The following is a 26,095-nucleotide window of genomic DNA, read 5'->3' as shown; positions in this document are numbered from 1 at the left end:
ATAAAATGAGTATTTAAGCATCAAAAATATGTAGAAATTATAATCCAAAATAAATATAGAAATTATAAAGGAACCACTCATAACTATTTATCACGCAAAATTGTATGAAAAAGTTGACCCGTTTTTCTCGAAGCATTTCTATGGAGACTATATATAATTTAAATGTACTATATATTAGTATATATAGGAAATATTTATAAAAAAAAATACGTGAGATAAAAACCAATAAAAGCAGTAAAAACCAAAATAACTAAGAATCATTTTTTTTTAATTTTATTTATTCATAAACAATCATTTGTATTTTATTTTATTATTGTCTATCTATAACTTTGTTGTGGTATTACGCATAAACGACTGTATCAAATTGGATGCAGTTTTCTCAGTTATATTCCTTTTCACATAAATATGTCTCACCTAGATACGCCATCTAGAGTTATCTAATCTATTTTACTGGTTCAAAATCAAATTTTACGAATGTGCAGGCAAAATATAAATAGAAAAACACAATTCAGTATTAACTTTTTATTAAGATTAAAATATTTCGTACATCACAAACGCAAATAATGTACACTACCAAAATATTTAAAATTGTACAAAATATAAATGTATCGGCCAAATTCCGAAACAGTCTTTATATATATAAATATATAATTTCCTTTTAGGATGTGCCGCCTCTCACAGACTCTTTGAGCCTTGTGTTTTCTGCCACTAATGCTTGGACCCTTTGCTCATACTTTTCCCTCAGCTCCTGTTTAAATCAAAACATGATTTAAAATTTGGTTCCACAAATAAAACCAACCTTAATTTTGGTAATACCAGTTATTTTGATTTCTAAACTAAACTAATGAAGCGATTTTAAAAAAAAATCTATCGGTATTTATAAGTATATTCTTTCAGACAAAAAAAAGTATTTTCTAAATCGGTTTACAATTGATGAATTTATAAGATAACAAACATAAAAAAAACACAACCGAATTGGGGACCTTCTTTTTTGAAGTTGGTTAAAATAATTAATATTTAATTATCATGTTTTAATTATATAAACTCTCAGTTTAGTCCATTTTCCAGATTAATTCTTATGGAATTCGTTCCGATGGACTAACGGACTTGCTTTCATTCTCACCTATCATTTCTCATATCTCTGGTGCCCCATCAGCGTACACAGATAGCGCAGGCGGGATTACCATTTAATTCTCGCTCATTAAGAAAAAAGCAAAAACGCAAGTGGAACAGAAGATTTTTTCCCAAGAGACTACAACATGAGGTTCTTCAAAAAGCGGGTAAATAGGTTTCTTCAGGGGTATTACGCGCGCGTTGCGCGTAATACCCCTGGTATCGCAGATGTTCATAGGCTACGGGAATCGCTTAGCATCAGGTGAGTCGTATGCTTGTTTGCCACCACAATGGTATAAAAAGAAGTACCTAAGCAGACGAGGTTTGTAAGCCTTCCGAACAAATCGTTACCTTGAATATGCCGAGCTGCGTCTCGTACTCCTTGCGGAGGTCGACGTTGATATTGGTGCTGGTCTGCGCACGTTGCAGCACCAGCCCGTATTTGTCCTTCTCCGCCTTAAACCGCGCCTCCATAGCTTGCAGCCGATCCTATTTGTCACATAATCCATAAGATCAAATAATCCTAAGTTTTTTCCATATAACATATTTAGTACAAGCCATTTCCCGCGGCTTTGCCCGTATAAAATATCCTATATGTGTGATCCCGGCATAGAATAGGCCACCCCCTTCCTTTCGAGTGGGTGTCGTAAGAGGTGACTAAGAAAGAGCGAGGGATGTGCAGCGGCAGCAGGCTTTGGAAATATCTTAAAATATCTCCAAAGCCTGACTACGGTTGCCAAACTGCCTGCCAAGCTTGACAACTAAAACCCACCAAGAGTGAAGCTTATGTTCAGCAGTGAGCAGTTAAAGACTGATATGATGATGACGATGATGATTGACATCAGTCAATTTTATTATTATCTTGTACATAATAATTTCAAAATAGTAACTTTTAAGTTCCTTGCGAGTTCTTCTCAGCAGATAACAATCTCCCGAACACAACAGTACAATCATAAAAAAACTTATAAAGATTATTTCTACTCTATTCTATTCTCACCGTTCTTATTTTAGAACAAATAAAACAAACCAACGAATGATGAGAGTTCCCGTAAATATAAAATATTTCGCGAAATCACGTGTCAAAATATCGTAACCGTTCAAAGAGAGCTTAGTGATCTTGAAGTGTGAATACGACACGCAAAATTGACGAAGACAGCACAACAAAAAAATATATGCGCATCGAAGGACTGCTCCTTGGATAAATTGCATAAAGAACGCTCGAATTCCCCAAAAAAGTCAGCACTTTTTCAAATCCGCATCTAAAATTGTCACCTCCAATCCATCTCCCGTAGAGAAATTTATTCAGTTTTGTGAATGCTATTTATTAGCTAGATATTTTTTTATGCTACTTAGAATGGCAATTATTTACTCTTTGATGATTATTTACTCTTCCCGCTTTGCTCTTTCGACTTTAACACATGCCATCCCATATTCCACATCGCAAATATTGATAATTTGTAATTAAAAAAAAACTCGTTCCATACCTCCATAGCCTTGACTTCGGAGTTTCTGATCTCGAGCAGGTCCTTGGTGATCAGATTGATGTCCTTCAGCGACTGCACCTGGGTGGTGAGGGCTTCGATCTGCAGCTCCTGATTCTTCACCATCTTCGTCTTGTCGAATATCATGCCGCGAGCTTTGCTCAGCAGCTGGGAATTACAAGTGTATTTTTAAAAAATTAACGTACTCCAAATCGCTGATATAATTTACTTCCGCTCTCAACATCTAAACGTTAAAATTTATCGACCTATCTATATTTTTGGTTGTCTATCTTTCTACAATTTTAAATCCAAACACATTAAAATAAATTTGAAAACCTGTCTACTTAATGGTCAAGGGATGGGAGGAACTTTTTATCATCAAAGCCTAACTACAGTTGCCAACCTGCCTGCCTCATTTCATAGACTGTGGATAGTAGTTGGTAACAAAGCACATTACGAGTATCAAAATCTCCCAGCTGCTTCAACGCTTTAAACCAGAAACCATGCATGCCCCATCTAACATGAAAATGGTGACACTAACATGCATCCATCAAGAAATAACTTTTTGAAAGAATTTAATTGATAAATGAATAAGTAATTATTATAATTAATACTATAAATAAATAATAAATACTAGCTTTTACCCGCGACTTCATCCGCGCCGTTCTTCGTATCCCTATTGGATATGTTTGCTGACGGGGACAAAAAATAGCTTATATCCTTCTTTATCCTCTATAGTATGTAAAACTAAAAATCATAGCAATTAAATAAGCTGTTAAAGCGCTACAAAGTAACAAACAAACTCACTTTCATGTTTAGTAATATCAGTAAGGATTCTAAACTCAATAGTTACCTCGAATTCCATCACCAGAAGCAATCAAGAAGAACAAGGTGCTGTCACACGAACAACCATCCAAAATTCATACGAGTGAAACTAAATTTAAATTTATATAGATTGTTAATATACCAAACAACTACCGAACACATTTTTAAATAATGTTTATAAAGCAATTTATTTAGTTTTATGGTCGCCCCCATGGTAATCTTCGGCTGATCATAAAAACTTGCCACAATTGTCTGAGGGCGTAATTTCTAACTTTTCAAGGCACTAATTTATCTATTTTGTTAGCTTTTATTATCTTAGTTGTGAACTCCATGGAAGCCCTATCAATATTCCGAAAACTTCGCAACTCGTAAGGGACCGTGTTGTAAAGGCTTCATTTTATTACCTTAGTAATTTTCTGATTCCCGTGTAACTTCTGACATTTGGAATATGAAGAACTTTCGGTACAATTCCAAAACTGTATTCCTTTATTTATTTATAGGATTACCAACATAAAATACAGCTAAACATTTCAATACAATACACTGGTAGATTAGATCTAACTGTTCTTACATTTATAGGCAACCACAGCATGCCTTGTGTTTGATAAACATTAAAATATAATTAAATTATTAAATGTCATTAAATAAGTAATCAATACAAATAATAATATAATATAAATAATAGAAATTGTAATGTAATTATTTCAACATTTTAATTTAGCCATGAACACAGAGTGACTATCGTTATGAATATCAAGTTCAGGCTTGGTTTTTACAATATCGTTATACATAGTCTTTAGTCAAATAGGTACATTTTTATGCTTAAATAAGAGAAGACTGACTACAAATCTAATGGGAAGTAGGAACCATCGCCTATAGACATGAATAATGTTGCAATTCCTGAGGACTAAGGTATGTTATAAAAACTAATACGTATAGGACATAATTGAATCTATGACAAGATCGAACTTGTGGCATAATATGAGGAAGATCTACGTTCAGCACTGAACAATAGATGAGTTGTGATGATGCTGATGACGATGATAAAGATAGGACCTTATAATATTCTCTGCCAATCAGAGAGTATTATTAACGGTTCAGTTTTAGTTAAGTAATATTGAAAGTTTTCTTATTGCAGGAAGTCAGTTGATGCAGATGACTGGAGATTATTCCTAGTAGCAGTCTATAGAAGAGCCTATGTGTAGCAATGGACAGTTAAATACTGAGATGATAATGATGATTCCTTTAAAATTACAATAAAGCCAATAGTCTATCTGATCAAAATTATTAACAATTCCCTGCAGATAATAAACGTCATAGATAAACAATACATTGGATGATGGCAAATCCCTATAGTTTTGCCGTGTGATTCTGGCATAAAATGGGGCATACCCTCTTTTGTCAGAAGTTAGACGGTTTGAGTGTCGTAAAAGGCAACTAAGAGAAGCTAATGTTCGAAAGATGGGCAGCAGCGTACCTCTTAAAACGTCAACAAAGCCTAACTACGAATGCCAACCAGCCTGCCAAGCATGGCAACTACAAAATACCCTTATGGGAGAAGCCTATGTCCAGCATATGGTTGATTTATTAATAAAAATCTCCTATTAAGATAAACTCTTTAAAAATCTTTGATCCTTACCTCTTCGTGTTGCTGCTTGATGTTTTCTATCATCTCATGATTCTTCCCACTGGGCTTCGACAGTGCTGCCTGCAGTTCCGTCTCCAGGTTCCTAACCCTTGCCTTTAGAAGGTCGATTTCTTCTTCACGGACCTAAAGTATTCCCATTTAATTGATTTATTGAAATTTCTGCAATATTTTTATTTCATATATTATAATGAAATGATAACATTATCTGCACACTCGTCATACGCTGACGGGATACCAGTAAATAATAAGTGATGATGAAAGCAAGTCAGTTGTCCAATCGTGACTTGAATTCATCAAAAAATATTCACGATTGTAAAAGGAACTACGTGGAGCTCAACCTAATAGAGTGAGGCTACCAATCCCTATTTTTAATAACACCTTCCCTCCAAACTTTCTCGTAATACTATTTATGGTTTTAAGAGATGGACTTTATTTAGTAGTTAATTTTAACGCAGTACTATTGGGAATATGGAGTTTAGGACTATATCTTATACTTAGGGACTATAATGCACTTTACTGGTATTAGCGAAAAAAGATTAAAAAAAATAATGCACAAACCTTTAATTCAAGTTTCAGGCCGTCTTCGCTCCTTTGATTCTTTACTTTTTCCAACTCGTCTATCTTTTTCAAAAGTTCCAATTCTCTCTGTTGCCAGTTCTGTAGATGAAGACAGATTATCAGTAAGCGGCTAAGTATATTTAATAAGCTTATTTAAGTCTCGACTATGTTCTTTTTATAAATGATAATGGAATGGCAACCCCGCCTGTGCTAACGGTATATGCTGGCGGGGCAGTTACAGTTACAGTTTAGTTAACCCATCGTGATGAATACACATGGAATTCGGCACGATGGTTTCCAGATGGAAGGAATGGAGGTGGACCAGACAGGGACTTGCTAGCAATGGGACTGCTAGTCCGTATTATTAACAATCCCTTCACCCCCCCCCCCCCCTTTGCATAAATGCAGACCTACTCTGGAATCCAATATCGATATCAAACTAAACTAATTCCAATGATAATTTTATACTATACTCATAAAACAACAATTAAGAATTATATAAAATTGGGATCTTATTGCAAAATATTGTATTGGCAATTTACACTAGTATACATCTATTAGAATAATATGGAACCATTATGTCGTTAGTGTTACAATACGAGAGTGCAAAACGTCTCAATTCCAATAACAATCTATTAAAATTTATTTAAATAGGGTTACCCATTGATTGGGCCAATGTAAAAAAAAAGAATTTGCTGAATTGTCTTGGGTCTCGATGTACTGAGTTATACCTCTAGATGTTCTTGGTTCCTCATAACACAGGTTCCTCATATCCTAGTTTGGGAAGCCAGCGATCGGTGCGATATTAGGGCACTTTTACTGTCATAATTATAATTACGTCCCACTTTTAAAACACGTCTCCCCTCAGCATGTAAAGGTCGATATTTGACAACTCCTAATCTTTTCCACCTACCATAACACAGCATAGGACTTTATTTTGAGTTTTCTTTTTCTCTTAGACTCGTGTTTATTATTTTGTTCCTCGCGTTGTCTTATATGAATTCTTGAGAAATAATAAATAAATTTAAGTTTCGAATCACAAGAAAATGGGTCTACTACAGGATTTACTCCTGATTTTTTATTAAAAAAGATTAAACAAAATTGGCAAAGGTATTGTATACATAAAAAAATACGTTAGCAGGGTACCAATGAGGAAAGATAGATAAGGGTAAAGACAGGTCAGTCGATCAATAGTGACAATTACAAAGGAAAGTAGCCGAGGAGACTATTTTCACTCCTCTGTTCTCGGTGAAAAAGTAGGTACTTCACGAACACATTTATTTTAGTCTTAGAATGGCAAACAATCTGACGGCCCACCCGATGAATAGTGATAACCGTCGCCTATAGAGGTCAACAGCATCATGGACACCACATATCCCTTTCAGTCCCAAGATTTTTTTTCTTTAAGATTAAATATATTTTCGTGTTTTGGAGCCAAGCCATCTTGCCGGCACGCACGAGACTACTACACCACCTAACCGCTAAAATGATTTCTTATTGGCTGGTTTAGAATCTCACTATCATGTTATTTCAGCTTCGCGCGTAAAAATGAATTGCGCGCGTTTTTAGAATTTTTTAAAGTTACAATTCACGCCCGTATCGTTCAGGTCTATAAGGGATAATATAATACCGATCATATGTTACCATTCCTGAAGACTATAGTAATGCCTCCGTACTTTGTAATTTCCCTGCCATGTCTCATAAAATATTTTAATTGCCAAAATAAAAACAAGCAATATGTTAAAGTATTAAACAAAACATACTCGTCTTTCCAACGCGGTAGGACATATTTTACATTAAACAAAAAATAACATCACACAGAATCCCTGTGGAACAGCGAAAATTTCGCAGATCATTAACCGGAATGATGTCGGGAATGACTGCTAAAGACATCGTTATCATGCTCCAGCGGTCGCGCCGCGCACTCCCTATGGAGTCGTAATAACACGCCACAAGGAGTTGGTTACCTAAACGTTCGTATCACATCGAGATTTATATTTTGGAGTCTGCAGGCCTCTAGTGGCCTGTAAGAACTAATTGTAATAAACCTTTGCCCCAACTAGACTAAAAGTACTTTTTTTCTGGGTGATAATGGAATGATAACCCCGCTTGCGCTATCGGTATATGCTGGCGGGGCACCAGTGAGGGATATGTGATGATGCAAGCAGGTCAGTTAGCTCATCGTGACTAATTCCGCTAGAATTAATCACTATGATTTCCAGGGGGAACCGCGTGGAGGTCAATCTGATAAGGTGTATTGCTGGCAATAGGTCAGTTAGACCCCATTACTAACAATCCCTTTCCCCTCGACTAGTAGTAGTAGGAGACTTTGAACAAAAGTCGTTTGCTTGGGCACCTTTGTCTCATTCGTGTTTCTACCGTAAAGCAGTTGTGTTTGCATGGCTGTGTTTCGGTTTAAAGGGTGGGATATTGCGTGAATTTACAGGGTACAGAAGAATAAGATCAGAGGACTCAGGAATGGCGATGCATGAGAGGTATCATGGATGAAACAGTATACTCTGTTATGTCCATGGTACTGCTCATGTCTATAGGCGACGGTTACCACTTTCCATCAGGTGAGCCGTCAGCTTGTTTGCCATTCTAAGTTGTATAAAAAAAAACAGTGTCTCCTTTATCTATCCAATGTGTTGAGTTATTCCTCGGTCTTCCTCTTCCTCTTTTGCCATCTATTTTTCCTTCTACTATGGTTTTTAAAAATCATCAAGTCGTATAAGGTAACCTAGCATTTTGCCTCTTCTACTCTCTATTTTTTTTTTAATATTCTTATCTCATTCACCCTTCTCAAGACTTCCTCATTCGTGACTTTTTCTATCCAGCTTATCCTTTCCATTCTCCTCCATGTCCACATTAAGCCTACCGATTGATAGGCGTAATGTGATATATATATCTAATATATAAAATTCTCGTGTCGCGGTGTTTGTTACCAAACTCCTCCGAAACGGCTTTACCGATTTTTATAAAATTTTGTGTGCATATTGGGTAGGTTTGAGAATCGGCCAACATCTATTTTTCATACCCCTCAATGATAAAGATGACCCACTCCTAAATATTTTTTTTGACAATTTGTTTTTATTTTATTGTGATTTAACGTTGAAAAATACATACAACTTCAAATTTTCACCCTTTCACGCTTAAACCCTGTTTTTTTAATTACTATATATATATATATATATATATATATATATATATATATATATATATATATATACAACATGAAATTTAACTGGTTGATTATCCGCAGCGAAAAGATTTGGTCTCAGTAGTACTATCGATTCCAAAAGTAAAATTTTAAAAGTAACATGTTTTTTTTTCGTATAATCAAAAAAATAATTGTCCAACTCGAAAGCGTGAGAAACAATTAGTAACTCATTAGACGTAACGTATTACTACACGCGTATTTCATTCATAAACACAAAGTACCGATGATGTGTCGTGTGAAATCAAATTGATAAAGCATTCGATAAAGATTTCGAGTTTCATTTTTCAAAATTATAAATCTGTTATTATTTGACTTTTAGGAAAAAAGGGTTTACGAATCGATTGTACCATCGAGATCAAATCTTTTCGCTGCGGATAATCAACCAGTGAAATTTCACGTTGTATATATATGTTACAATCTTGAAGTTTAAACTCTAATTACATTATTATGTATGTAGATATGTCTTTTTATTATTATTTCTTTTTATTCTAAGAGAGGAAAATTAACTGAAATTTTGTTCATTTTATCATATACCTATAATACGATTATGTATCCGCTTAGTACACCATCCGCCATACGCTACATTAAACACAGTATTCGTGTTATATCACGCGAAAAGGATCCGTACGTGTCTAATATTGTATATTGTACATTCAAAAATATCATTCACTCAAATAATCAGTACAAGAATAAGTATAATAAAATATAGAAGCAAATAAAAAATAATATTAAAAAAAAATACGAACGCTCAAGTTATGGAATAAACTCGAGGTTTTTCCAAAAGACTACAGCATGGAGTTCTTCAGAAGAGAATAAAAGGTTTCTTCAGGGTCGGCAACGCGCGCGTAATACCTCTGGTATTGCAGGCGTTCATAGGATAAGGTAACCGCTTACCATCAGGCGGGCCGTATGCTTGTTTGCCATTTGAGTGGTATAAAAATACGATGTGAAAATCTCAGAAGCATAAAATACATATATATTTGTCCAGTTATTTCTCTTCTCTTTTCATGCTTACTACTTATTTATTAAAATACTAGCTTTTACCCGCGAATTCGTCCACGTGACAGGAATATGTTTTCTAATAGGTTTAAAATGTATCTCGCTCTCTCATATAGTACATGTATACCAAATTTCATTAGTTAAGCCGTTAAGACGTTATAAGGTAACAAACAAACTCACTTTCACATTTATAATATTTATAAGGATATTAAGTATTGCTAGTTTTTTACGATACTTTGTCTGACCGAGATTCAATCCAATTTATTTGTTGCCTTTTTTTTTTATACTACTCAGAATGGCAAACAAGCTGACGGCCCACCTGATGAAAAGTGGTAACCGTCGCCTATAGACATGAGCAGTACCATGGACATAACAGAGTATACTGTTTCGCCCATGATATTCGCCATGCGTTGCCATTCCTGAGGACTCAGGTGTTATTCCTCCGTACCCGGTAAATTCACGCCATATCCCACCCTTCAAACCGAAACACAGCCATGCAAACACAACTGCTTTACGGTTGAAACACGAATGGGACAGAGGTACCCAAGCAATCGACTTTTGTACAAAGTCTCCCTCTGGTGAAAACTACAACTTTGCATTCTACAATATTATTATGAAAGATGTTAAAAATTGATGTAGTACATTGAAGACCCTGTCGGGCACAGCAATTAGAAACGAGGAGGGCGTCGATCTTTAAATTTTCATAAAGATTTCAGTAATTAAATAATTCAATTTTAATTTCATTGATGTAATTAAATTATAATTAAATTCCAAATTAAGTTAATGATTTTAACATTTTTTTTTTATTTACATATGTTTTATTTTAATTGAATACAATTTAATGTAATTGTTTATATTTTTATATCTTTTTATTAGTATCGTTATCAATTTTAGTATTTTTAACTAAACCAGTAATATCTATATATTACGCGTTATTTTTTTATTACAAATTTTTATTATTTAAATATTCATCTATATCGTAATAACATTTTTTAGTTAATAATTGTTTTTATTAGATATATTTTTATTAGATAGATCAGCGAGATCAAAAACAGCCAATGTCCAAGAAAAGATCATATTCCTTTTTAAAAAAGCCGGCAGCACACCTGCAATGCCTCTGGTGTTGTGGGTGATCATGGGCGGCGGTAGTCACTTACCATCAGGTGAGCTGCATGCTCGTTAAAATGCATGGCCTACAAAGCAAGTAACCATAATAAATAACTAAACCGTAAATTATAAAAAGAAAATTTCAACAGAATTTGATATTCATACTTACAATATCTTTGGGAGGCACATTTTGTTCTACTTTCGCCTCATTGGCAGGCTCTTGAGCTGGTTTAGCTTCTTCTTTATTCGTCTCTTCAACTGCTGGTGTTGGAGGAAGCTCTTCATTTTTTATTTGTTCCGACACTAAAGCTTCCGGTTTCACAGGCTCCGGTTGAGGTGCCTCAGTTTTTGTTCCTTCTACGACTTGTTCTACTTTCTTCACTTCGCTCTGCTCCTCTGCGACAGGCTGATCAGGCTGTAAAAATGTTTATATTAGCATATGAAATGCTAATTTATTATTCTATCTACCATTACCTATCCACTGCTGAACAAAGACCTCCCCCATAAGACGGGCTTTGCTAGTAGTTACCACGCCTGGCAGGCGGGTTACCAATTGCATTTCGACTTTAAGTTTAGAATGTAACTAGAAGGAAAGGAATTAAAACTTGATTAAGACGGTTCATACTGAAACCAACTGAAGTATGTCGACTACTTTGCATTGTCCATTAAAAAAGTGCTGTGATAGTGGACTAAAACAATAATTGAATAGAATAAGTTTATCAAAAGTTTTACAGCTATTCTTTACTTCTAGTCTTTGCTATAAAATTCAAAATTTCAGTAACAGCTTTATGAAATTTTCTATTATTAATACTTTTTTTTTTTAAATAACCAATTAAAGAAGAAAATTCTAACGTTGCCACACTACGGTAGGTTTCGGTGTGAACGCTCTTAAATCCATTGCCATAAATTAAACACTTCGATGATTTCCGTTGGGACCGAATATATTTCGTTGATTTTAAAAATTCTAACACGCAGGCTAGGTACTTAGGTACACCATGACAGAAAAATTGTCATGTAACTATTTTATTTACATTTACTATTATTGTAATTTAAGTTAATCCGCTTATTTTATTGTGAGACTAGAAAATTTCTAATCATCTTTTTATTAATTTACTCTAACAGCGGTTTGTACAATTGAACGAGCTATCGAAAATGACCTACCTAAAACAAAGTGGTATATGACAAACAATAACCAGGGCATAATCTACCAGAAATGGGGGGAAAGGGATTGTTAGTAATGGAGTTTGATAGCCTCATTGCTGGCAATATGCCCTGTTAGGTCGACCTCCACGCGGTTCCCCCTGGAAACCATCGTGAACAATTCTTGTTGAATTCGTCACGATGGGCTAACTGACCTACTTCATCCTCACGTATCATCCTTCATTGGTGCCCCGCCGGTATATACCAATAGCGCGGGTGGTGTCACCATTTCATTATCACCCATTAAAAGAAAAAAAATCTACCAGAAATTTAGTATTTTATTCAGATCATAAGAATATTAATATCCTATTAATATTATAGCTAAATGTGAAAGTAAATAAAAATATTTCATCGTCATCGTCATATCAGCTTTTACTGTCCACTGCTGACCAAACCTCCCCTAGGGGGTTTTACCAGTAGTTGCCACACTTAGCAGGCGGATTGACAACCGCAATTAGACTTTATTAATGTTTTAAGAGGGACGCTGCTGCTCATCCCTCGCCATCTCTTAGTCGCCTCTTACGACACCCACAGGAAAGGAAGAGGTGGCCTATTCTATGGCGGGACCACACAGGAAAAATAATATAAAGATGTTTATATATTTATTATTATTATAATAATTTAGGTATACCTGTTTAGCCTCGCCGCTAACAATTGGTACGGCTTCTCCGGTGCCCGAGACCTGCGGTTGTGCTAAATCCGCCTATAAAAACAAACCCCATACCATGAATTCCACATATATTTGGATGTTTACATTTACCTATGTCAAGAATATTTAATACCAGAAGGAGACTTTGTACAAAAGTCGTTTGCTTGGGCACCTCTGTCTCATTAGTGTTTCTACCGTGAACCAGCATGACTATATTTCGGTTTGAAGGGTGAGATATGGCAGTGAATTCACAGGTTACAGAAGAATAACACCTGAGTCCTCAGGAATGGCAACGCATGGGTGAAACAGCATACTCTGTTATGTCCATGGTACTGCTCGTGTCTATAGGCGACGGCTACCACTTTCAATCAGATGGGCCGTCAGCTTATTCACCATTTTAAGTTGCATAAAAAAAAATTATAGAATCAAACGTAATAATATCTACCTTCTTAGCCTCACCACTAACAACTGGGGCTCCTTCCCCACCACCCGAGACCTGGGGCTGTGCTGAATCCGCCTAGAAAAATAAGAAAAAGTAACATAAATTATGCAATTGTTTTATTTTTTCTTTTTTTTTAATTTTATATATATATATATATTGTGTGTAAATTTCGTTGTTATAATTTCTTAATATTTTTTTTAACCCCTGTGTGGGTGTAGTCGCATATTTCTGTAGAAAAAAGTTTCTTTCTTTTAATAATAATGTATTTATCACCCAGATTATTTATATTTAACCAAATTATTTAATTAAAGAGTTAAATCTAATGATACCTACCTGCTTAGCATCGCCGCTAACAACCGGTGTACCTTCCCCACCGCCTGAAACCTGAGGTTGTGCCGAGTCCGCCTGGAAAACGAGAACATTATAAATTCTAATAAACATGCTGTGCCTAATACTCGTCTCCGGGGGGAAGGGATTGTTAGTAATGGGAAGGTTAGTCCTTAACGGGTCGACCTCTACGCGGTTTCCCCTTGAAAACTATCGTGACGTATTTATCGTTGAATTAGTCACGATGGGCTAACTGACCAGCCTTTTCATCCTCACCAATCATCCCTCACTGATGCCCCGCCAGTGTATACCAATAACGCAGGTGGGTTTACCATTTCATTATCATCCATTAGAAAAAATACTCGTCTCCTATCAGATTGTGGTTCCACCTGGAAACTACCGTGGTTAATCCCCCGCCAGTAACATGGCAAGCTTCAAATTTTTTTGTATTTTATTTCTTTGTTAAAACATCAAGGCTAACCCCCCTTATATATAAAAAAATCAAACCTATCATAAACTTATTTTAGCTATTGAACTATTTATTTATGGGATTACCAACATAAGATACAGCTAAACATTTTAATACAATACACTGGTAGATTAGAGAGATCTAACTGTTCTTACGTTTATATGTTAGGCAACCACAGCATGCCTTGTGATTAAAATAGAATTAAATTATTAAATGAGTAAAGATATTAACAATATGAATAATAATATAATATAAATAATGGAAAATGTATTTAAATTATTATAAATTATAAATAAATATAATGTAATGGGGAGGTATATCAACATTTTAATTTAGTCATGAATACAGAGTGACTATCGTTGTGAATATCAAGTATTTTGTCTCTTTTGCCTCTAAATTCTCAGTTTGAATAAAAGTGACAAAACAGTGTTGATAATAGATACTCGTAATTAAAATAGGTTTGCAAATGGTTTTAGTTTTAACGAATAAAAGGGTATGGTTTATTTAAATATTTATATAAATATAGTTTCATTAGGTATAATAATAAAATATAAATATGTGAAAATTATGTCACATATTTTTCACCACATCTGCCCTTCATACGCTATCTGATTTTACCTAACGGTTAGCTGGGGGGAAAGGATTGTTAGCAATGGAGTTTGACAGCCCCATTGCTAGCAATATACCTTATTAGGTCGACCTCCACGTGGTTCCCCCTGGAAACCGTCGTGAACAATTCTTGTTGAATTCGTCACGATGGGCTAACTGACCTACTTCATCCTCACCTATCGTCCTTCACTGGTGCCCCGCCGGTGTATACCGATAGCGCGGGTGGGGTTACCATTCCATTATCATCCATTTAAAAAAAATACGGTTAGCTAGTAGAGAATGCCATGTGGCATAAAGCTGGTCACTTGTACAAAGTTTTATTGTGCAATATAGAATAAATAAAAATAAATAAATAATAAAATTTAGGAAATTGATATATATGCATACAAATACTAGTAAAAACATTCAAGTGGGTACTTTAATAAACAGAACGTTAACATTTTTCATGTCAAATATTCTTATGAATCGGGCATTAGAGGGAATTCGTCCTGTTCGTGATACAAATACACAATTATTCCGTCCTCGTTCCCGGTCGCCCTTGCGGGTCGCTTACACAGTACAACAATATTGTACATTCCATTCAGACACGGCCAAGTAACATGGAAATTCAACAAACGGGTGACGAGAACAAGAATTGTCAAGTGCAACTGGTAAGTTGATCTTGTTTATCGAGGTTTCCGTGCAAAAAAATCTTTATTAACTATAATCACGCACTTTTATTAGGCGTAGTAATTATTGGTATATTTAAGTCATTATTATGTAAAGTGTATGAAAAGATTGATGAATGTGGAAGAAGCGAAAGAGGTTTGTTTGAATCGAAGCATTTGGCGTTCCATTGTTTCTGCCTACCGTAATGGGAGACAGACGTGACAGATATGTATGTATGTATGTATTATGTAAAAATATTATTAACTGGCTGACCCGGCGAACTTCGTTCCGCCTAACAGTCGATTCTTTAATGTGGTGGCATGCGTGTGAGTTGCGCGCGGCACTGGACAATACTTTTTTTTTATGGGTGATAATGGAATGGTAACCCCGCCTGCGCTAACGGGACACGCTGGCGGAGCACCAGTGAAGGGTGATTGATGAGAATGAAAACAGGCCAGTTAGCCCATCATGATGAATTCATCAGGAATTAACCATGATAGTTTCCAGGGGGAACCGCGAGGAGGTCGACCTGGTTGGGTATATTGCTAACAATGGGATTCTTAGTCTCCATTACTAACAATCCCATTCCCCCCAAACTGGACAGTACTTAGACATTACAACATTATTTTATTTTTCTAAAATAAAAATAAAAAATCTAAAATAAACGTTGCCTAAGTTACTCCTTATTACATCAGCTACCTGCCAATAAAAGTCCCGTCAAAATCTGTCTAGCCATTTCAGAGATTAGTAAGAACAAACAGACAGACAAAAATTGTAAGAAATATTATTTTGGTGTATGTACCGTATATATATTCATATACATGTAGTAAAAAATAGTTATTTCAATATTACAAACAGACACTCCAATTTTATTTATATGTATAGATTTTATTCACTATGATATCATATGTGACAAATCACAATAGTAATTAATAGTAGTAAGCCTTCCCCATGAGGGGAGATTTGCCAGTAGTTGCCACACTTGGCAGGCGGGTTGGCAACCGCAGTCAGGCTTTTACAGATGTTTTAAAACGGACCCTGCTGCCCATTCCTCGCCTTCCCTTACTCGTCTCTTACGACACCCACGGGAAAGAAAGGGGTAGCCTATTCTATGCCGGAGCACACACGGCGTCTTAGTATAATCACAGATAATACAATACTTGGTATAATGTAGATTTTTAATAAAGCATTTCAGAAATAAATTAATATATATTTATAATATTGATCTAAGTATTTTTCCGTATCCAAGAAATAAGAAGACTTCCGAGTTCATAAATGGAGTTATCTGAAGATAAACAAACTTGGCTTCCTTCTCATTAAGTTCTATTGAAATGGAGTAAATAGTTCAGTCGCGCGCGTCACGTGCAGCTACGCCGCCTTTACAATCGGAAGCCATACTTGATATTTTTAAACAAAGGAACTACAGAAATGCAAATCATTTTACATGACGAAACTGTAGTCTTACGTTATATTTATAATTTCTATTTTTGGTGAATGTGCGTGCTATTTGTGTGAGTGGAGGGGGGGGGTCCGAGGTGTGTACGAAGTTTGGGGGGAATTATTTGGGGGATCATAAATTTCCTAATTAATATGAAAGAAGTCAAAATAAGCTATATTTTTGTTTTAGGATTTCAATTTGGTTGTAGTTTTTTTTTTTTTATATTGTTGCCTCTTAACTCTTAAACCGATTTGGAAAATCTTTTTTTTTTTTTTATTTGAAATATAATGTACTTTCAGATTGGTTTCATAGAAACTTTATCAAATTCGGTTTGATAATTTAGTTTTTAAATCAAGATAAGTGATCTCGCCAATACTGTAAAACAATAATGTAGATTTTTTTATGGAAAACAATTTTGAGTTATAACCTAATAAATTTCATTAATAAGAAATAACAATGTATATTAAAGAAACATATTTGTCTTAAAAGACTCGGAATTGATATAACTACGCCAATTGGGTATGAACTACTTTAGGTTTAGACATATCAATAATAAACAGAAATCCAAGTTTCAAATTTTAGAATCAATAAACAAAGTAAACGGAATCAAACAGCTAACAAAATTAAATACCTATCTACCTACTTGCAAATAACACCGAAATTACACATTCAGAGTTTGTTTATGGCGCATGACGTGACGATGCATAAATTTTATTGGTCAAATGAACTACATCTAATGAAATTCATGTATTCCAATGGGCAAGCTTCAGCTGTTTTGTCCCAATGCGAAACGCCACTGTGTTATAACAAAGTTATAAAGCAAACAAAATTAATTTCTACTTTAATCTGTAATATTAAGCGAACATCACTTTCCCGCCGTTTTGATTTTTTTTTTAAACACACTTTGTTACACGCATAGACAAAGTAAGTATAACGTAATTTTTGTATTAACAAACTAGCAATGCAATAAAAAAAAAACGAGGCAAGAATATAATTACACTAGTGTTGAATATTCACCAAAGTCTAACTGCGGTGTCTGCGATAACAATCACCCCCCCCCCCCCCCCATCACCCATTAAGCAGGGCTATGTTCAACAGTGGACAATTAGTCATAGGATAGTTAGTCTTATATGATGATGATGAAATAGGAATTAATTATGATAAATAACTTCATGTACATAAATATTTCAGAAATTACACTTATGGCGTATTACTGGCCAACATAATACGCCTTTTATATTACTGACCATCATCTTTTATATTTTTATATTGATTTTCTATTGTCTTATGTTTTAATAGTCTTCTGTTATGATAGCCTTTATGTTTTCCTACCGATGAAGACGAGTTAAAGACAACTTCAATATTAAGCATTTTATTTATCAACCCATTTCTCTTAACACTTTCTTTATAGGTGCTTAACAAATTCTATAAATTACGTCTACTGATTACGTCTAAATACTATAGATAGTGAATATTATATATAGAATCATTTGTCATAAAAAAAACTAGCAGTTCTTGGTACTAAATTAAAAATATAAAATAAAATGTTTCTATCACGTTATACTATCATATTACATGTTTTCATACCTTACCTGATCCAAGCGACAGCGAATTTGCTCGCTGGCAAATCGCTAGCGACTTCCAAATCATCTTATGGACTTGAACATTAGTAAAAATTATGGCCATCGACAACTCACTGGCGACTTTAAAATCGGCCTATAGACATGAACATTAACAGCAAATTCAAATAGCTAGCAATCAAAATCACTGCTGCGTAAACCCGGCATATATAATTCGTAATTAGGGGACTGTAAGTATCCATTATTCTTCAGTTACATTAGAATTACAACGTATTTCTTGTAGTTAGTCTAATTAGATACATATTTATTAAAAATTACGGACAACTTCTCTAATTAAATGTATGTATTTAGTTGTCTAACCCAATAAGATTTTGTCCTAATATTGTATATAATACATTTTTACCCAAATTCCTTTATCAAAACCTATTATTCTCGTCGTAATAGATTTCATAATGAAATTTTCATCGCCGTTTATATCAGAAAATCTAAAACTACAGCATTTATTTCCTTAATTCTCCATTTATTTTCAATAATTCACACACGTGGAATGTTATCAACAATGACACAACACAAACTAGATTTTTTTTTTTTAATAAAATTAGAACAATAGGAAAAAAGAAACACTTACCATATTCAAACTCCTTAGTATTTAAAGATATTAAATTCACAAGAAAAAAAAATTAGATTGTATCAATAATAAAGGGATGTATTAATAATAAATTACAAATTAATAAACATTCAAATAGCAAGCATCCAGGAACACTACTGAAACGTTGTTTGAAACTTGATGATCTATTTCTGGAGTGCACACGTTTTTAAAAATAGATTTGGGAGCGCGTAAATGAATCGACTTTCCCGCTGAATTTTCAATCTCACTGACATTATAATTATGTGAAAGTTTATAAGAGTGTTTGTTAATCAATCACTCTTAACGGCTAACTGGATTTGATGAATGAAATGTAATACACAGATGGGCTATTATTCTAAATATATACTAATAATATCATAATATTATCATATCAACCTTTAACTGTCCACTGCTAAACAAGCCTCCTCCTTGGGGAATTGGTAACCGCAGTTAGGCTTTAGAGACATTTTAAGAGGAACGCTGCTGCCCATCAATCGCTATTAATAAAGAATAATTTAGTTGAGCTATTTATTGTTTTAAAAAATTCTATCCTGATCACTAGTCTAGTATATATATATATATATATATATATATATATAAAAACCAATGTCCTATATCCTGTGGCTTTGCCCGCAATCATTACTATAGACAGTATCGTTATCATATCAGCTGTTAACTGTCCACTGCTTAAGTTCCCTTGCGACACCTATGGAAAAGGAAGATGTGGTCTATTCTATATCGGGCCACACGGCAAATAGGAAGTGTACTATGTATTAAATAATATATAATATACATATATAAAACATTTTTTTCGTAAACACTTACTATTTACTGTCTCTATATATATAGAAAATTACCAGATCCATACAAAAATGTAAGGGAAAGAAAGAGACTGTTAATAATAAGGTCTAACAACTCCATTACTTACATACCTACTACCAGGTTTTCTCTGGAAACCGTTGATGGTAATTCTAATGGAATTCATTCGATGCGATGAGCTAACTGCCCTGTTTTCATCCTCACCTATCTCTCACTGGTACCCCGCCAATGTATACCGATAGAACAAGTAGGGTTTCTTTTCTCTTTTTACTAATCAAAAAAGTTTATAATTTTTTTTTTTTTTTGTATATTTGATACTCAATCATGCATAAACAACTAACTAGATTTTAATTAAATTTGTTACACGGATAAGTTATATCGTAACTTAATACATATGATACTATATGTGCTGATCCACATTGAAAACAACTAGTATTTAATAGTTTTTTTAAATACGTAAGCACATTAATCTCTGTGTAGTATCAGAGTAAATATATTATAAATTAATAACCTTATACCTGCCAATTATGCTAAATTTTGCTTGAATGATTATATTTCGATTAGCATTTAATGGGATACCCTTGTCTTAATCATTAAGAAAAGGACTGTTAGCGTCACAGTATATCTAATAACGTCCACGTCTCATCGTGTCTTTATATAACTTATATTTTTTTTTTATAATTTAATATTTTTCTAACAATTAAAAAATAATTAGAAGCAAGGAAAAAAATTAATCTATTTGAAGACTCAACTGGCAAGAAAATTATTTTTTTTATATATGTTCATAATCTTTTTGGGACAATAGGTACTATCCTTTATCTATACTTCAAATTGAGTAGTCTGTAAATTTCAATACTTCCGTGACGTCAAAGTCACATTGACATTTCATAGTGTTTTAATGTTTCTTTAAATTTTTCAAGTTGTACTGTATTTACTTGTTTACAATTTATAATCATATACAGGTACCTATTATTGAACTCTCTCAGCACTAAATAATTATCTAAAACACAAATTAAAAAAAACACGTCAAAAGGTAGGTTAGTTGTTTATAATACTACTCTAATAATTGTGTTTATAAACAAACAAAATTCACAGTCCAAGTGATCCGTTATTATTTATTTTAATTACAGGATTTAAAATGACGTCGGAGAAGAATGCCCAGGTGGGGCAAGCTCGGGAAACATTCCAAATGTTATACCAGATATCGCAACTTCTGTCTACTGGTTTAGATACTGAAACATTGTCTATCTGCATTCGGCTGTGTGAGCTAGGAGTGGACCCTGAAGTGTTAGCTCATGTTATAAAGGAAATTAGAAAAATGGGAGAAAACACTGTACAAAACAAACCTGCCATTTTACCACAATGAAAACCAACAATAGCTATATAATTGATATTATATTTCAGATAGCTTCTGAAAGTATTATTTATAAGGATGTGTAAAATAATACCTAAACATTATTGTTTACCTAAAATTATGTTTAACATATTCTAATAAAAATCTAAGTACTTTATTCTCACTATGGTTTATTAACAATATAAAGTACTTCATAAAATGTTCAATATTTGATATAGAAATAATGTACCTAATTTAATATTACTTAAGTTTTGTACTGTAAGTAATTAATACTTTGTTCATAATTAAATTCAATATTAAAAAAATATGAATTTTTAATTCCCAATTTTCTAAATATACATACTTAACTAGCACTATTCTGTAGTTGGAATATAAAATTTCTAGAAAATGCATACCTTGGTGTCATGTATGAACATAAACATTATTAAATATGTATAATTATTGTTTATAGGTAATTTATAAATATACAACAAAATATGTTAAAAAAATCTTTATTTCCTAAATAGATTCTATATTTAGAAAAAGAACATTGTACATAAATTATTACCTGCAGAAAAAATATCAGACCAATTAGTGCAACTCCAGCGAGGCAAGAACAATCGGAAGACGGAAAAAGCAGGTTTCCATTGATTGACCAATTCTGAAGTTGCACATCAAAATCACTCTCAGCTATATGGCAACAAATAAATACTGAGAGTGATGATTGCAGATAATAACTTATCAAATATTCACAATTAAATTTATTTTAATCCTGTATTGTTTACACATTGAAAACAAAAATAAATAATGAGTTTGTATTTTTCAAAAGGAACAATTATGTTGTGAAGTGAAGTATAAGCAATCAGAAGGGAACTGAAAATATCACAGGTGCAAATAATTCACTTAAAACAAACTTCAAGGAATCATATAATTTGTTTGTCATTTGTTAGAAATGTGTTACATTTCCAAGGCTCTGGTGCCATATTGTACAATTTTAAATAAGGATTTAAAACAACAATTAAATTTTATATGATTGTTTGCTTCTTTTAAATGTGCTTAATGTTAATCGTCAAGCATTGGAAGTAATTAACATGTTTTGACGTTAAACATTTGTATAACAAATAATTATCTTTAACTAAACAAAACAGTAAATTGCAGGCTTTAAATTTATGTACACAAATTATTAAACTGAGAATTTATTTAAAGTTTACACAACTCTATGTCTCATTAGACACAGAATTGTGTATATCTTATTTTAAAATCTTATTATGTAGCTAGTTATTTTAAAATCTTATTTCAGTTATGAATTTTATTGAAAACACAGACATGTGTGCAAGTTATTAAGTTTAAAACTGTACAATATAACATTACTAGCTTACTTATATTACTGGAAAGAAGGATTTTGGCTTTGACTCTGTCCTAATACAGAGGGATCCTCGAATATGGGCTGTTGGGGCTGGTACTGTTCGGCTGTAAGCCGTGTGAACATGATGCCAATTCCTTCGATAAGAGCTAGGAGTATACCGCCTACTAAAGCACTCCCTGCCATTGCTGGTACACCTGTAAAATTAAATTATTAACTAACTAACGTGTTATTATTACAAACAATAATTTATCATCTCACTGGTACAGTACAATCTTTTATACTATTAATTTCAGGTTTTGAGTTATATCTATTTTAAATAAATAAATTTAAATAGCAATAGAAGTAAAATTGATTTATGTCATTATTTGTATTTTAACAATATCTAGTGGAAATCTTCCACTTTCTAAATTGTCTTTGGTTTTAATTCCTAATTTTTATTTTTATAAACCTACACACAATCAGTTTATTCATGAAAATGTATGAATTAGAAATATAATTACTCATATAACTAGCAATCCACTCTACATAGAAAAATCGGGCTGTGTTTACAACATGGTCTGATTTTTTATACAATCCTTCCATAACAACATGTAAAAACTGTTACATAGTTAAAAAGGAAATGAAAACAACCACAGATAACAACTTTCTTATAATATTTAGAACTGGGGGGAAAGGGATTGTTAACAATGAAAATTGACAGCCCCATTGCTAGCAATATGCCCTATTAGGTCGACCTCCACATGGTTCCCCCTGGAAACCACTGTGAACAATTCTTGTTGAATTCGTCACGATGGGCCAACTGCCCTGCTTCATCCTTACCTATCATCTTTCACTGGTGCCCGTGCATATCCCAATAACGCAGACGGGGCACCATTTACCATTCCATTATCACCCATTAAATAAAATTTAAAACTAGTAATTCCAAACTAATATCTTACCATTTCGGGCGGCCAAAATGCCACCAGTGAGAGCTCCACTCATTATTGAGTTCCATGGATCCTCTTTTTGTCTCAGGTACACTAGTGAGCAATCAATTGTGGAAAACATACCACCCCAGACTGCAAAATTTCCTGCTACAACTGGTGATCGCTCTTTTATAGCTGCTAAACTACCAAGCTAGAAACAACATTAATTTGTTAACTTATAAATAATCCAAATAAAAAAAAGTATTCAAATATTAATTCATACCATTTTTCTATTGAATCCGACTGGAGCATTTCTGAAACCTTTTATCGAGTGAAATATACCACCACCTATGGCTCCCATGATGAAAGCACCACCTGAATCGTCGAGGATACGCCAAGGGCATGGTTCTCTTGTATATTCATCCATATTTAATTAATTTTACTACCCTGTAAATTCAATAGGTATTAGGTAAGAAGAATATAACCTTAAAATTTATATTCATATTATATCAAAATAATAAACACACACATACTTCTTGCAAAATATTGTTAATAAGTATAACCTACTATAATCCTGATTTTATAGTTTAATAATGAATAATTTATTTTTAATTTTTTATAAATATTGCACCATGTTCACTCCGCAAACATTTTTCAATCAAAAAGAACTTAAGAATGAATGAAATCCGAATCAATGAATGTCAAATGATTGATTGAATACTATTGAAATGAAGTTGGAATAAATCACATATCGTTAATTTTATGGAAGGAGAATGCCATACCAAGCCTAATAAAGTAATTGTCTATACAAAGACAAAAAATAATAACAATTTTAAATTCTCAAGTACTATTTTTTAATCTATGATTCGACCTATTCTCTAGACGTAGTCTCTCTCATCTGTGGTCTGATCTTTACTGTCAAAGAAAAATTTTATAAACACACTTCCTTAAATATTAATTATATAGTCTTTGATTTAATTTCATTATAATTCTGTTTATCTATCTATATAGAAAACTAAGAACTAAATGAGATTCAAATAAGCAAAAATGACAATACATAATTTATATATTTTTGATCGATATGGAACCCTCTTATATTATGGTGAATGGAATAGAACAAAACAATCCGGAATGTCTAGAGAAGAGGTAATTTTACATTTAATTCATCAAATTCTACTTTCATTCCCTTGCTTTATCTATCTTTGTATATATATATACCAGAGGGACACTTTGTACAAAAGTCGATTTCTTGGGTACTTCTGTCTCATTCGAGTTTCTACCGTGAAGCAGTTGTGTTTGCATGGCTATGTTTTGGTTTGAAGGGTGAGATATGGCGTGAATTTACTGGGTAAAGATGAATACCACCTGAGTCCTTAGGAATGGCAACACATGAGGAATATCATGGGCAAAACAGTATACTCTGTAATGTCCATGGTACTGCTCATGTCTATAGGCGACGGTTACCACTTTCCATCAGGTGGGCCATTAGCTTGTTTGCCATTCTAAGTTGTATAAAAAAAATGTATGGTAAATTATGATAATGGTGGTAATTTTAGTAGACTTACAGTATTGACGTTCATTTTCACCAAATTTATAACTCCACAAATACCAATAATACTGCTTCCTACTATAACTGCAGATTTGTAAAGATGATAATGTAATTCATAAATTTACACAGCTGGACTATCTCCAAATAGTCTATCCAAATTTTGTTTCTGACTTTAATATGTTTATCAGAAATTATTAACAATTTGTTGTTATTTTCAGGAATGCAAGCTCATGTATGGAATGTTATTTTCAATAAAATCATTTGTTGCAAAAATATCACCACTAGACCCCAAAGATGGTTTTTTACATTACAAAACATCAAAATACACTCTGCACTGTCTAGAAACACCGTCAGGATTAAAGTTTGTCATGAACACAGACAACCAAGCTCAAGGAGTCCGGGAACTACTCAAAAAAATCTATGCAGAAATATATGTAAAGTATGCAGTTAGGAATCCTCTCTGTGGTATTGGAGAGCCAATAAATAGTGAATTGTTCAAGAATAAACTGGATGCATTTATAAAACAAACTCCAATACATGCAGTCAGGGCATCCTGATAAGTAGTCAAGTTGCACTGAATATGTGCAATTTTTTTAATTAAATGCAACAATTTTATATATTATATGGCATGTCTTTATTTTGTATAAATACATATACTTATTAATCTATATTCATCTTTTATGGATGATTATAAATAGAGGATTTATAAAGAGGCAGTATACCAAGTTATTATAAAATAATATTGCAGTTAATTTATATAGTAAATAATTGTATAAATGATATGTATAGTAAAATGTTAAGAATTTAAGAATATGATATTAACATATTATTTATTTAGCTTTTACATTGTCTTAAGACATATTTTAGTAATTATTTTATTTTAAGTACCTAGTACATCCCTAAGTCTTGTATGCTAATAAAGTAAACAATATTTCCAACTCAACATGTTTTATTATTCATTCCCAAAATGTAAATTGAAACCACTAATAGATACCATGAAAGCAAAGTAATAAATAGGTATCTACTTATATTTTGTTTTGTTACAAAGTTTATTTTTGATAACAATTAAATTGTCTCACACACAAAAATGACCCAACTTTAATTGTGGTAAAACCAGTTATTTTGATTTAAAACCTAAACTACTAAATCGATATGTTAAATTTTTTATGAGGCCTATCTGTA

General features: G+C 33.2%; 3 protein-coding genes across 4 annotated transcripts; 1 reads left to right on the top strand and 2 right to left on the bottom strand.

The window, feature by feature from the left end:
• Positions 1-507: 507 nt before the first annotated feature.
• Positions 508-19,110, bottom strand: LOC113513246 (filamin A-interacting protein 1-like). Of its 2 annotated transcripts, XM_031907281.2 has the most exons (11): positions 18,942-19,110; positions 13,576-13,647; positions 13,246-13,317; positions 12,783-12,854; positions 11,121-11,366; positions 11,002-11,037; positions 5,626-5,724; positions 5,059-5,190; positions 2,598-2,762; positions 1,465-1,602; positions 508-748 (listed from the first exon to the last, which is right to left on the bottom strand). In XM_031907281.2, exons 1-11 carry the CDS (start codon positions 18,942-18,944, stop codon positions 659-661), a joined length of 1,125 nt encoding a protein of 374 aa, XP_031763141.2. In that variant the 5' UTR covers positions 18,945-19,110; the 3' UTR covers positions 508-658. The 2 variants fall into 2 exon arrangements, with proteins under 2 accessions (XP_031763141.2, XP_031763147.2); XM_031907287.2 differs by lacking the exon at positions 11,002-11,037 and having other exon boundaries at positions 18,942-19,108.
• A 2,479-nt stretch (positions 19,111-21,589) lies between these two features.
• On the bottom strand, positions 21,590-24,051 carry LOC113518868 (mitochondrial import inner membrane translocase subunit Tim17-B). Its single transcript, XM_026903891.3, has 4 exons — positions 23,898-24,051; positions 23,648-23,811; positions 23,398-23,575; positions 21,590-22,653 (listed from the first exon to the last, which is right to left on the bottom strand). Exons 2-4 carry the CDS (start codon positions 23,789-23,791, stop codon positions 22,478-22,480), a joined length of 498 nt encoding a protein of 165 aa, XP_026759692.1. The 5' UTR covers positions 23,792-23,811; positions 23,898-24,051; the 3' UTR covers positions 21,590-22,477.
• A 194-nt stretch (positions 24,052-24,245) lies between these two features.
• Positions 24,246-25,856, top strand: LOC113518880 (trafficking protein particle complex subunit 1). Its single transcript, XM_026903903.2, has 2 exons — positions 24,246-24,510; positions 25,132-25,856. The coding sequence occupies exons 1-2, from the start codon at positions 24,412-24,414 to the stop codon at positions 25,468-25,470; spliced, it is 438 nt and encodes a 145-aa protein (XP_026759704.1). The 5' UTR covers positions 24,246-24,411; the 3' UTR covers positions 25,471-25,856.
• The last annotated feature ends 239 nt before the right edge of the window (positions 25,857-26,095 follow it).

The sequence above is a fragment of the Galleria mellonella genome, unplaced genomic scaffold (genome assembly GCF_026898425.1).
Source record: "Galleria mellonella isolate WM207_F2 unplaced genomic scaffold, CSIRO_AGI_GalMel_v1 utg44, whole genome shotgun sequence".
Classification (NCBI taxonomy): domain Eukaryota; kingdom Metazoa; phylum Arthropoda; class Insecta; order Lepidoptera; family Pyralidae; genus Galleria; species Galleria mellonella.
The sequence above is the reverse complement of the archived record's forward strand: the minus strand, read 5'-3'. Positions and strand labels throughout refer to the sequence as shown.

What these genes read in the sequence shown, in the direction of transcription:
- LOC113513246 (XM_031907281.2), bottom strand. An exon ending in TTAGTGGTGAGGCTAAGAAG is followed by an intron (nt 12,855 to 13,245) that starts GTAGATATTATT and finishes TTGTTTTTATAG; the next exon opens with GCGGATTTAGCACAACCGCA. An exon ending in TTAGCGGCGAGGCTAAACAG is followed by an intron (nt 11,367 to 12,782) that starts GTATACCTAAAT and finishes ACATTTTTACAG; the next exon opens with CCTGATCAGCCTGTCGCAGA.
- LOC113518868 (XM_026903891.3), bottom strand. Translation starts at nt 23,791, where the DNA reads ATGGATGAATATACAAGAGAACCATGCCCTTGGCGTATCCTCGACGAT. An exon ending in TCGGATTCAATAGAAAAATG is followed by an intron (nt 23,576 to 23,647) that starts GTATGAATTAAT and finishes TGTTGTTTCTAG; the next exon opens with CTTGGTAGTTTAGCAGCTAT. An exon ending in CATTTTGGCCGCCCGAAATG is followed by an intron (nt 22,654 to 23,397) that starts GTAAGATATTAG and finishes TTAATTTTACAG; the next exon opens with GTGTACCAGCAATGGCAGGG.
- LOC113518880 (XM_026903903.2), top strand. Translation starts at nt 24,412, where the DNA reads ATGACAATACATAATTTATATATTTTTGATCGATATGGAACCCTCTTA. An exon ending in CCGGAATGTCTAGAGAAGAG is followed by an intron (nt 24,511 to 25,131) that starts GTAATTTTACAT and finishes TGTTATTTTCAG; the next exon opens with GAATGCAAGCTCATGTATGG.